The sequence below is a fragment of the Rutidosis leptorrhynchoides genome, unplaced genomic scaffold (assembly GCF_046630445.1).
Source record: "Rutidosis leptorrhynchoides isolate AG116_Rl617_1_P2 unplaced genomic scaffold, CSIRO_AGI_Rlap_v1 contig117, whole genome shotgun sequence".
Taxonomy (NCBI): domain Eukaryota; kingdom Viridiplantae; phylum Streptophyta; class Magnoliopsida; order Asterales; family Asteraceae; genus Rutidosis; species Rutidosis leptorrhynchoides.
Genome location: NW_027266372.1, coordinates 73,135 through 85,416, shown reverse-complemented (window position 1 = coordinate 85,416; position 12,282 = coordinate 73,135). Strand labels below are relative to the sequence as shown.

The following is a 12,282-nucleotide window of genomic DNA, read 5'->3' as shown; positions in this document are numbered from 1 at the left end:
TATAATTTTTTATTAATAATTTTAACAAATTATTTAAAAAATAAAAAGTTCGAGAAAATTGGATATCGATAAATACATTCGACTGTCTACAAAATTCGAATAAAGTTGATAATATATATTATCTAAAAAAAACTATTTAGTATATATCTAGCTAGCTAGCATGCATGTTTAAATGTTTGCAAAAGAGTTTACAAACGGATTTAAAGTTCTCTGTACTGCAAATGCAATCACTGAGGATCGATACATATATATATAGACACTGAAAAATTTGTATAAATATTTATTTAAGTAATTATTCAGTCACATGGCATTCGCAAAGAGACAGGTTTCATGGGTTGCTCACATGGAAGATTTATAATTCGTTTCATATAGTCACTTTTATTCTATTTTATTTTAATATTAATGCTGATCTTGTCATTCGTCATATCTCTTAATTAATACACAAAGAAAAATAGAGATAATACATGTGAGATTCTATATAGAAATATCAAAATCTTGTATATACTGTGTACGTATAAGAAAGAAATATCAAAATTTTACAGTTAAAATATACATCTCGATTGAAATTTAACCCTTCAACTTTCTAGAGGAGATGGTGTTAATTAATTTGAAACAAAATACTTCCTGCGGAGACGATACATAATATTTTCTATTTTAACTATTTTTAAGTATATCTAATATATATTTTTATATGATAGTTTGAACAGAAAAATTTATTACTATTTTAAAATGAAGAGAGTATGAATTTAATTAGTTACTATCTCCGTCTCATAATATACGGTATTATTTTATATTTTTAGATACATCCACATATATATATAATTAATAAATATTATTGATTATATATAGAAGTTGTAAAGTAAAATGCCAATAATATTCAAATATATTATTTATATTTTTATAAATACAACGAAATAAATATAACCTAAAACTACAAAACATCAATGAGGCGAAGGTAGCGGTGAAGATTACTACTATCGTACATCATATTTATGTAAAATGTCTAAGTGTAAAATATTTCACACCTCGCAAACTACAATACTTGATCATTTCCATAATGCAATCACTTTGCCACATTTTCTCCACTTCTTCGTGCGCAAATAAACACAAACCTTTCATATAAGAATAACCATTTACTAATATATACTTTGTTCATATATATATGGATATGATATGGCAATATACGTATACTTAGTTTATATATATGGATATGGCGATATGTTTTAGATATTATTGTCTCTAGTTACTCATATATACCGTACACATGCAAGAAATAAAACATGCGATTAAATATAAGAATATGATCAGGATGACTGGATGAGATCAGTCCTCGATTTTGTAGAATCAATATCAAGGGTTGCCTTTCGATAATTCTATTCTTTGGTTCCAGTGAACAAAAAAAAAGTAACTGAATATGAGGATCTTGTCCAAATCCTAGTCCACGTATGGTCAAACTAAACTTAGTATAATTACTGTTCTTAATTAATTAGTCTATATAAGCTAGTACTATTATTATTGGCTCAAATTATTAGCTGAACTTAAGGCTTGTGTGTTGCTCCATTACAATGTCAAACGTCGACGTGGGGAAAAATATTCATGAGCTGATGAGCTTAATTAATTTTAACCGGGTTGGATCGAGTTCTTCTGATTTTCTTCTCATAGATTAATACAAATCTCATTAATTAACAAAATCTAAATAAATAACAACTAGCGTGACTATATATAGAAGTTGCAAAATTGAATAATTGAGCCGTCTACGTAAGCCTGAACTTGCTAGAATGGGTTAATTATATATATGATCTGGCGTTGCTACGATGGTAAAAAGTTGTACTGGATCTGTATATAATGTTTGCTGGGATAGCGTGACACAGACTTAAAAATGGTACGTAGTCCAAAATTGATGTACAATTAATTAGGTATGCTAAATGGATATATTCAATTGCCTAAAAAGTATATATATATATATATATACACATACACATATTGAAAGGTGGCTATTGCCACTAACAAAATATTTAATACCATGAAAATAATATTTGTCATGAAATATTTATTCTTTACGAATTCAACTGTTAATAGCCGTGAAAACAATCTTCCTCTCCCGTCTCTAATATCCTTTCTTCTTTCGTCGTCGATTGCTCAGTATAAATTGTTAACTAAATTGTACTGAAATATATTACAGCTTGAAGATATATATACACAAACAATATATGTACATCAATAATCAGAATACTAGCAAATTCTTAAATTATCAATCAAGTTCTTTAGTCTTCTTAACTGCTTCAAATATCTTCTAGTTTCTTTCCACAAAATAACATAAATTCAAATTCATCTATTTCACAGTAGGTCAATACATGTTTCCCTATATCTTCGATTATAATCATCTGGAGCACATGTCAATATAGTAACATATTTAAAGTTGGAGATAATTATCCACTTACTCTAGATTCGAAGCATCTAAATGGCAGATTTTGGAATTTGTTTAGTAAGGTCTATCTGTGTTTGAGAAACTACAAAAAATAACATGAAACTATATATTAACAAATTGAATAAATATAGACCAAATAATATAAGAGAAAACACAGTTGCAACTTGTAAAATGAAAATTGTCCAAGAATTGCAACTGTAATGATCTCCTAGGCTGCTAGGTCGATGGCTTTTGCAACTATTAGTACTTTAGTATAAGGAGAAAAAGAAGAATTCACTTCATATATGAGATAATTAAATGCCTTAAATTTGTACTATAAATGACGGCTCAATTTGGACTATTCACACTTCATTGTCCTTGGAGGTCTCAAGAGACATTCAGAGGTGATAGAGAATTAAAAGTTGCACACATCCAGCAATTATTTTAACCTAAACTTCCGAATAGCGAGATTCGTCGCAATAAATGCTATCAGCATAAGATTGTGAGATCGATGAAACTTTAATCGGCATCAAAGTTACAATTGCATTCTAGCTAAGACTATGACGATGTTTTTTTAACACAAACTCACTACTTCTACCTCCAACGTCGTCTTTTCGTCTTCCTCATGTACTGTTAAACAAATAAACCGGTGACAATTCAATCGTTGTGATTATCTCGGTGACTAAATCAACGAAAGTGGAATTTATAATAATTATCCATTATAACAAAGAGGGATCAATCAATTGTAGAAAGAAATAAAGATTAAATCAGTTGAAACCCTAATTCCGATCAAATTTAAAGGCTCACCTCAATAAAGACAGTCAAAAGTGCAATTACGGTATAGTGAGTGTCGGTGCAGTGAGTGTCGATTGTGAAAAGAAAGATTGTTTTCACGACGTTAAAATTCTATTAACGATTGAAATCATAAAAAATAAATATGTCATGATAAGTATTATTTTCATGATATTAATCATTTTGTTAGTCGCAATATAACCGCCCATCAAACGAACACTTCTTAATCGACGTGTGTATGTATCCCTGTTCAATGGAAATAGTATACAAAGAAGGCAATTTCAGAAAACGGGGGAAAAGAGAAACCATCGAGATTAATTTGGGACCCACAACTGCAAAGCGTTTTAGTTAATATTTTCCACGCTTACATTTATTTTAATTTTATATATATATGAAACAGAGTTTTTTCATTACTCATCAAGTCTGGTTAAATGTTCCTATAGAAGATGTAAATAAATAGACACTCATGCTTGTATATGGAACTATGGATAATTTAGTAAAATTATACATAACATAATATGCTGCCTCAATTCGATAATATTTTATATTTTGGTTAAAATGATATGGAATAATCAATAATTAATCAAGTCTGTTAATAATATTTTGGTGAAAAAATATTTATTATCTTTCTCAAATTCAACAAAATCATCATCTATAATTTAAAAAATATTTTATTTGATAAAAATATAATCTTTTTTTTTTTGATAATTCCTATATATTTTATTTTATTATATCTAATTAATTGCACAATATTATTTTAATCAAAAACATCCTCTATTATAAAATGGAAGGAGCATATACCAATGAAAACAGTACTCAAATCTCCGACGAACTAAAATTCACCATCGATCAATTTTAATGAAGGTGGTAATCGATTTTATATATTCATCTTAAGATTAGCAATGAAATGAACGAGCGACGGTTACCTCTCGTCGGGAAATATACAGAAGTACAGGAACGATCCATTACAGCCTTTCACTCAAGTTGCTTCAAGTCTCGTACATATCAATATTCAGTATGGCATATTTCTAGTTTGAAAGGTAAATTTTTTATTCTGTCGCCGTATATTTAACCTTACGTGAGATCTTGAGTTATATATATCGTGCATCTCTTTTGGATTTCCTATCACATTTGCCGATTGATGTATGCATTTAAGATTTGATAATACTACTATAACTTGCCGAAAGTTTAAATATAAACCTATTTATTTATTTATATAAAATTATTGGCCATTAATTCAAGGGGATTTGAATTTTGAAGTCTTCTACATCCATTAACCGATTGGATGAATTAGAAAGAAAAGCTTTGTTAGAAGCTTTTAATACCTGCTGACACAAGTGCTATGAGGTGGTTGGAGAAATTTTGACCACGCCCTCAACCTCTTGCATTAAATTAATTATCAACCTCACTCTCAACTTGTCAAGCACCTATACTGTATATCCACCTGGCTTCATACTTTCTTTCAATACAAAACAAAACCTCTATTATTAATGATAAGATTAATTGTTTTAATCAATTGTTTAGAAAAAAAATAATACTATCACCTATACATGTTTATTAAGTGTTTACACACTCAATAATACAGTATTATTTTGATAATGATAGGATATATATAGTCATGGACCAGGCCGGTCGAGTTCTTGATACTAGGATTTAAAATCTGACCAGGTCACTCAATATGGATGTAAATACTGAATAAAGTTACTATGGATCAAGGATTTATGAAAGAGCAAATTTTCAGTGGGTGAGAAGGAATTTGAATGCCAAGTTTCCCACCTTGAAGAAAAAGATTTTACTTGACCCAATCGAATCAGGAAAGGAAAAAAAGGTCTCCTGTGAAAAAGAAAGTATTTTTTATAATTAAATTTCTAGACTAACTTTCATATGACCAAACCATTATTGCCAATTACATTAACACCACAAAACTCTCTCTTTAAGACAAAAACAAAAGTCAGATCTCTAATCCAGCCACCAGTTTTAAGGCAAAAAACCAGACAGACCCCCATGTCTGATAATCCCACTTGTTCCTTTCTTTCTTCCAATCTCTCTCTCTCTCTCTCTGTAAAAAACAAGTCAGCTTCTTGTCATTTTGATGTTTAATGCTTCTTAATTTCTATTCTATGGCCAGATGAAGAGGAATCACTCCTTGTCAGTTTTTCATGGGTGGTCCTGTTTATCGCTAGCTTATTAGATTGTGGTTGGTTGAATTTTTCTAGTTCCTGGATTCTGAAAGAAAAAAGGTCAATCTCTTTGTAAGAAAAGTTTTGTATATTGCAATTTGCAGCTGAGTCTAGAATAGATTGTGAAAAAAAATGTTTTCTTTTTCCATGTGTGGAATCTATTTAGCTGAATTTTGATTGGTTTTCAGTAATTGATAGGGCTGCTGCTATATTATGCTGTTATAAATTTACAATTTTGGTTTCTCATACTGACTTTCTTGCAATCCAAACAGGATTTGCCAGTTTGTTTTATAATTTTAGCTGTCAATTTTAGGTAAAGTTCCTTCCTTTAGCCATTGGAGTCATTAAAGTCTGGAGCTTTTTTAGGTTTAGTCAAATGGGTCTCCTTATAATGTGTCTTTTCCTATTGATCGGAACATCTACGGCTAGCATTCGAAGCATCGGCCAGATTAAACCAGGATTTGAAGCGGCCGAAATGAGCTTCATCGACAATGATGGGCTATTTCTTGTATCTAATAGCTCGGATTTCGCATTTGGCTTCAACCCGACAAGTGATGTGACCTTGTTCCTGTTAGTTGTTATTCACATGGACAGCAGGCAAGTAATTTGGTCAGCAAATAGAGGCAAACCAGTGGCCAATTCGGATAAATTCGTTTTCGACGATAGTGGCAATGTATTCCTACGAAAAGGAGATGATCCGATTTGGTCACTCGATACTGCTAACAAAGGAGTTTCTGCTGTTGAGCTTCAGGATTCCGGGAATTTAGTTTTGCTTGGAAATGACAGTAAGGTGATTTGGCAGAGTTTCAGCCATCCGACCGATACCCTTATATCGAACCAAGATTTCGTTGAAGGGATGAAGCTTGAAAGTGATCCGGACACGAATAATCTGACTTACTTTCTCGAGATCAAGTCTGGTGACATGTTTCTATCAGCAGCTTACAAAACTCCTCAGCCATACTGGTCTATGGGGAAAGAGAAGCTAAAATAATCAATCAGGAAGGTGGGGATGTTGTCCGAGCAACTCTAGTGGCTAATTCATGGAATTTGTATGATAAAAGTAAAGCCTTGCTCTGGCAGTTTGTTTTCTCTCAAGATGATAATGTAAACGCTACATGGGTTGCATTCTTGACAAAGAACGGTGTTATCACTTTCTACATGTTACAAAATGGAGGATCCAATGCTGCTTCAAAAAGTATTCCGAATGATCCTTGCAGCACACCGGAATCTTGTGGTTCGTATTTCATTTGTTCCGGTCAGAATAAATGTCAATGCCCTTCTGCTGTTGGTAGCTATTCAAATTGTCAGCCTCTGGGAGGTAAATCTCCCTGTAAGAGTTCGACGAAGCTTGTGAGTCCTGGTGATGGGTTGAGTTATGTGGCGCTTGAATACATTTCCCCGGCAAATAAAACAGATTTGGAAGGCTGTAAATCCTCTTGCCTTGGAAATTGCTCTTGCGTTGCCTTGTTCTACCAAAATAGTTCTAGAAACTGCTTCTTGTTGGATAGCCTTGGCAGCTTTGTGGATTCTCAGCAGGGTTCTGGTTATCGGTCATTTGTTAAAGTCTTGGACGATGGGGGGAGTACTAGCTCAGATGACTCCAACCAGAAACGTTTTCCATACGTGGTGATCATAGCGATTGGGACAATCTTCGTCATTTTTGGAATAATCTTTCTGGCATTTCAATACTACAAGAAGAAGAGAAAGCTCCCTGAATCTCCCAAGGGTTCTTCAGAAGAGGACAACTTTTTGGAAAGTTTATCCGGAATGCCAATCCGTTTCACCTACAAAGAGCTGGAAACTGCCACTAACAACTTCACTAAGAAACTCGGACAAGGCGGGTTCGGATCCGTTTACCAAGGAGCTCTTCTGGATGGCACCCGAATAGCTGTGAAGCAGTTAGAAGATATCGGTCAAGGGAAGAAGGAGTTTAGAGCGGAAGTTAGCATCATTGGCAGCATCCATCATCTCCATTTGGTTAAGCTTAGAGGCTTCTGTGCAGAAGGATTTCATCGGCTTCTTGTTTACGAGTACATGGCAAATGGTTCCTTGGATAGATGGATATTTAAGAAGAACAATGAGTTTATGTTAGATTGGGAAACAAGGTTTAATATCGCCTTGGGGACAGCAAAAGGCCTAGCATACCTTCACGAAGATTGTGACTCAAAGATCATCCACTGCGACATAAAACCCGAGAATGTTCTACTTGATGACAATTTCATGGCTAAAGTCTCGGATTTCGGATTGGCTAAGCTAATGACTAGAGAGCAAAGCCATGTCTTCACGACGATGAGAGGAACCAGGGGCTATCTTGCACCGGAGTGGATCACAAACTACGCCATTTCCGAAAAGAGTGATGTTTACAGCTATGGGATGGTGTTACTAGAGATCATAGGAGGAAGGAAAAACTACGATCCCTCCGAAAGTTCAGAGAAGTCACATTTCCCTTCTTTTGTCTTTAAAATGATGGAAGAAGGGAAGTTGCAGGACATCCTGGATTCGAAGCTGACGATTGACGAGAAAGACGAGAGGGCTACGGCTGCCATTAAAGTGGCTTTATGGTGTATTCAGGAAGATATGCATTTAAGGCCATCGATGACGAAAGTTGTCCAAATGCTTGAAGGTCTTTGCCCTGTTCCTAAGCCTCCGACTTCTTCACCTATCGGTTTCCGGCTTTACTCCAATGTGTTCAAATCGATGAGCGAAGAAGGGACATCCTCGGGGCCGTCGGATTGTAATAGTGATGCCTTTTTATCAGCTGTTAGGCTTTCAGGGCCTAGATAACACTTAGTGAGGATTTTTGGGGGGGTCAAATTATAGTATTTGATTTTGTTGCTTGGTAGATAAGCTATATAGTCCATGGCTTATATAAATCTTTCTGTTATATTACCTTGTATATTATGTTAAATTATTTTATTGTACTAATTTTGCAACACCGGTCACTTTTAATTAATTACTACATGAAATCTCGTCCATTGTGTTATGACAGATGATGACTACTAATAATGTATTAGTAGAACTCATGCTCCTTCCAATTCAAAAAGATTTTCCCATATCAAAGATAAGTACAAAAACGCAATATAAATTTTTAGCTAAAATAATATAAACGAAGCATTTTTATCTGCACTTTTTGGATTTTAATAATTGCTCATCAATCTAATTTTGATTTTTTAGTGTGTAACCCACTTGCCATTTAGCTCAAATATTCTTTAAATTTGTACCTGTTATATTATAATGAACGTGATGTACTGTATTCATTTACATAATTTAAGTAATTTTTAGGCTAAATTTAGTATATTTCTATAGTACATTCAAAAAATAAAAAAAATTATATAGTCTTATCTTAAAAATATATGGTTTAGTAATTCGGAATTGGTTTCAAAAAGATAAAAAAAAATAAACAAAATGATGCAAATTTCCATAATTTGGTTGGACAACCAAATGTTAATTAAGAATTCAGATCCTAGAATATTTCAATTAGTTGACGACTTACAAAACCCACCCAAATATGCTACTGATCATGGTAAGCTCCTGCCTATCAATAATCATGGATTATGATTCTACACAAAATAATATTGGCGGTATACTTCAGGGAATATCGTCCCTATGATGTTGGAGAAATATCTAACAATCAATTCAGTTGTTGTTGGCTTCTTGAGTTCTCAATATAATATGGAATTGCTCAAGCTCCACCGGGCAGTCGCCTTAAATGGACTCGTATATGCCTCTTCTCCGTCCCCGATGCCCAATACATTATATGAGGAGCACATTGGGAATATGTGACTGATTGCATTTACATAATCCGTTGTAATCACAAAATTTTATGTCCAAATTGTAATTAATTTTCATTGAGAACAAGAAATAAAACAAAATAGATGAAATAGATAGATAAGAGTGGTAACCTACACAAGATTTTGCTAACCAGGGGAGATGTATCAATTTCTTTAGCAATTTAAACTAGTTTTAGGTGAAGATAGCATTGTCCGTTAAGAAAGATGGTAGGCATGAACCACCAAAGCTGTGAAGTTAGTTGGATTATGAGTCATAACATTGACATGTAGCTTAATGGGCTATGACTAAATGAGCCTCAAATAATACTTGGCCCATTAATGAAAGGAATAAAAAGCCCATTTAGATAAGTAAACAATTTCTCTCTTCAACTGCAAATGGCGGCGCGAGCGACTATCCCCAACCGTCCGTTAAAGATGATGATTTCAACTGCTAATGGAGTTCTCTGTTGTTCCTCAATCAATTTTCCCGCGAAATTGCAACGGCAGTTTGGCGCCAAACCCATCGCAGCTTCTCTGTCAACCAGCTCCATTGATGACTCAAGTAAGTACCTCTAAAACATTTTTCTTTCTAACTCTTTAGCACGCAAATGGGCTTCTAGCTTTGATTGATTGAGCAAATACCCAAATCATGTATTTGGTTCAAATTAGCTCTGAAGTAATGGATGGTATATAGGAATCGAATTGTAGTAGTGGGGATTTGAATTTTGAAAAGATGGGACTTGAATTTACGTTTTTCTCTGATAGTGTTTGTTCGTTTGAGGTACAGATAAAGACCAAGCTCTCGTTTTAGATAGAAGAAGGCTAGTTTTATCGTTATCGGCGTCGCCGTTGCTTCTTCTTTTGAATAACTCCGCTGCCAATGCAGCTGAGTGAGTTGAATACAACCTTCGTTTCTTTAATGGAGTTTTTTTCTCTTTAAGTTTATCTTATGAAAAACTGATCATGGTGATGAGTTTTCATTGATTTTTTTTTTCCGTGTGTGATATGTTTTTTACTTTGCTGGATATTTAAAGGATAGATGAAAGTGATTATCTGGGGATCATGAAGGAGGAGATAAGGAAGGTAGTGACTAAAAACAAGGCTCCTGGTATACTGCGGCTTGCTTTTCACGATGCTGGGACCTTCGAAATGAATGAGAATTCAGGTAGTAATTGCCTCTCTCTCTGTTTTTTTGTTTTCATAAATAAAAGTGGATTCCAAAGAAAGTTTCAAATCTTCTTGGGGATGTACCGTAGGCGTTGTTACCTGAGATGAGTTACAATAATCGCTTCGATTATTCTCACGAATTTCAATGTAGGGGGTATGAATGGTTCCATAGTTTACGAGCTTGATAGACCTGAAAATGCTGGCTTAAAAAAGCCTGTGAAGGTATTCGATGTGCATACCTCATTGCTTACTTTGTTACATCGTTCTGAATTTCTCCAAACCTAAAACAGCCTGGTCAAAATCTTATAAGATCTCTGGCCTGATTATGGTGTTGTTTAGATTTTAGAGAAAGCAAAGAGCCAAGTGGATGCCCTTAAACCAGGTAAATTATTACCTGAACTGCTACTTCCTCGTGAATGCACTATTTGCTCATTGCTCATGTCTTGGAGTTTTCCACTACAGTATCTTGGGCAGACATGATAGCTGTGGGAGGAGCTGAAGCAGTTTCGGTTTGTGGGGGTCCTCAAATTCCTGTTCAGTTGGGAAGACTAGATTTGATGTAAGAGACTTGCTATTGTCTTACAACTTAACATGACTTTCTACATTGTTTTTATTTTGGCAGTTTCATAGTGTTATTACAACCCATGTACTTTGGTTCTATCTCTTTGTAGGAAACCTGATGCTGAAGGAAAACTGCCAGAAGAAACCCTGGATGCCTCTGGTTTGAAGAAATCCTTTCAAAGAAAAGGCTTCTCGTGAGTTGTATACTATTTGTCTCAATTCCAAATCACCGAACATTACAAAGCTGTCTAGTAATTTTGGCTCCCCATTTTTAAAAGATCTTTATGCAAATGAATAATCACTGTTTATATTTTTCCTTAACTTCTCTGTAGAACACAGGAGCTTGTTGCATTATCCGGAGCTCATACTCTTGGAAGCAAAGGCTTCGGGAATCCAACTGTTTTTGACAATTCTTATTACAAAATTCTTTTAGAGAAGCCATGGATGTCTTCAGGTAATCTCTAAAAACTGGGGTTAATGAATCTGCATTCCTTAATTGTTTCATGCATTCATCTTAGTATTCATTTCAGTCATTTTATTCATTGCTTGCAGCTGGTATGACAAGCATGATTGGACTTCCTTCCGATCGTGCTCTTGTTGAAGATGATGATTGTGTTAGGTATGCCATATTTTCAAAGCCTATACACTAAAAGGTCTTAAATACAACAAACAAAGACGATTAGACATAACCCTAAATTTATAGTAGTCTTTCATTAACGAAGAGAATTCATGTGAATGTACAGATGGATTAAACTGTATGCTGAAGATCAGGACCTATTCTTCGAGGATTTTAAGAATGCATACATCAAGCTTGTCAATTCTGGTGCCAGTTGGAAAAATACATGAAAATGTTCTTCATCAAGTAACATCAACATTTTTTTGGTGATGTACGCTTGGGATGCTTCGTAAAATTTTGATAGATCCCGCTTCAATTATTATACGTATTCATAAAAGTCTGACCTCCTCTGATATCCATAATTGGTCGTTTTCTTCTTGTTGTCTATATGGTCCCCAATCGTGTAGATTGGGTTGAGAGGAAAATATTTGCATATGAGATTGATGGAGCAGCAAGGGCCAAGAATTTATGTTGAAAGAAACTTTTTTGTTTTTGATGTAAATGTTGATAGAACCTTTACATGAAAAAATATATCAAAGAAAATTTGCTTATACGAAAATGCATTCTATTTCCATGGCCGATGGCCTCCTTACCCTACAATATGACAATAATTTGATAAGATGTGAAATTATCCAGACTTAATTTTGTATGTAGCATGAAAATAAAATAAAATAGGACAACAACCAGTACGTTAAGGCTTTCCGTTTTGAAAGGTATGAGGGAGGACGTCGTAGATTGTTAAGTTAGTATGCTCTATAGTTGGCATTGAGGAACGCAACTTTCTCTTTG

General features: G+C 34.1%; 2 protein-coding genes across 2 annotated transcripts; both read left to right on the top strand.

Moving 5' to 3' along the window:
- The first annotated feature begins 5,770 nt into the window (after positions 1-5,770).
- Positions 5,771-8,163, top strand: LOC139881141 (G-type lectin S-receptor-like serine/threonine-protein kinase SD2-5). Its single transcript, XM_071865657.1, is given in 2 exon segments — positions 5,771-6,359; positions 6,362-8,163. Coding segments are annotated over 2 exon segments (2,391 nt in total).
- A 1,382-nt stretch (positions 8,164-9,545) lies between these two features.
- On the top strand, positions 9,546-11,723 carry LOC139881137 (putative L-ascorbate peroxidase 6). Its single transcript, XM_071865654.1, has 10 exons — positions 9,546-9,711; positions 9,937-10,039; positions 10,184-10,314; positions 10,468-10,538; positions 10,656-10,698; positions 10,779-10,875; positions 10,988-11,071; positions 11,210-11,331; positions 11,430-11,496; positions 11,621-11,723. The coding sequence occupies exons 1-10, from the start codon at positions 9,546-9,548 to the stop codon at positions 11,721-11,723; spliced, it is 987 nt and encodes a 328-aa protein (XP_071721755.1).
- Positions 11,724-12,282: the final 559 nt, after the last annotated feature.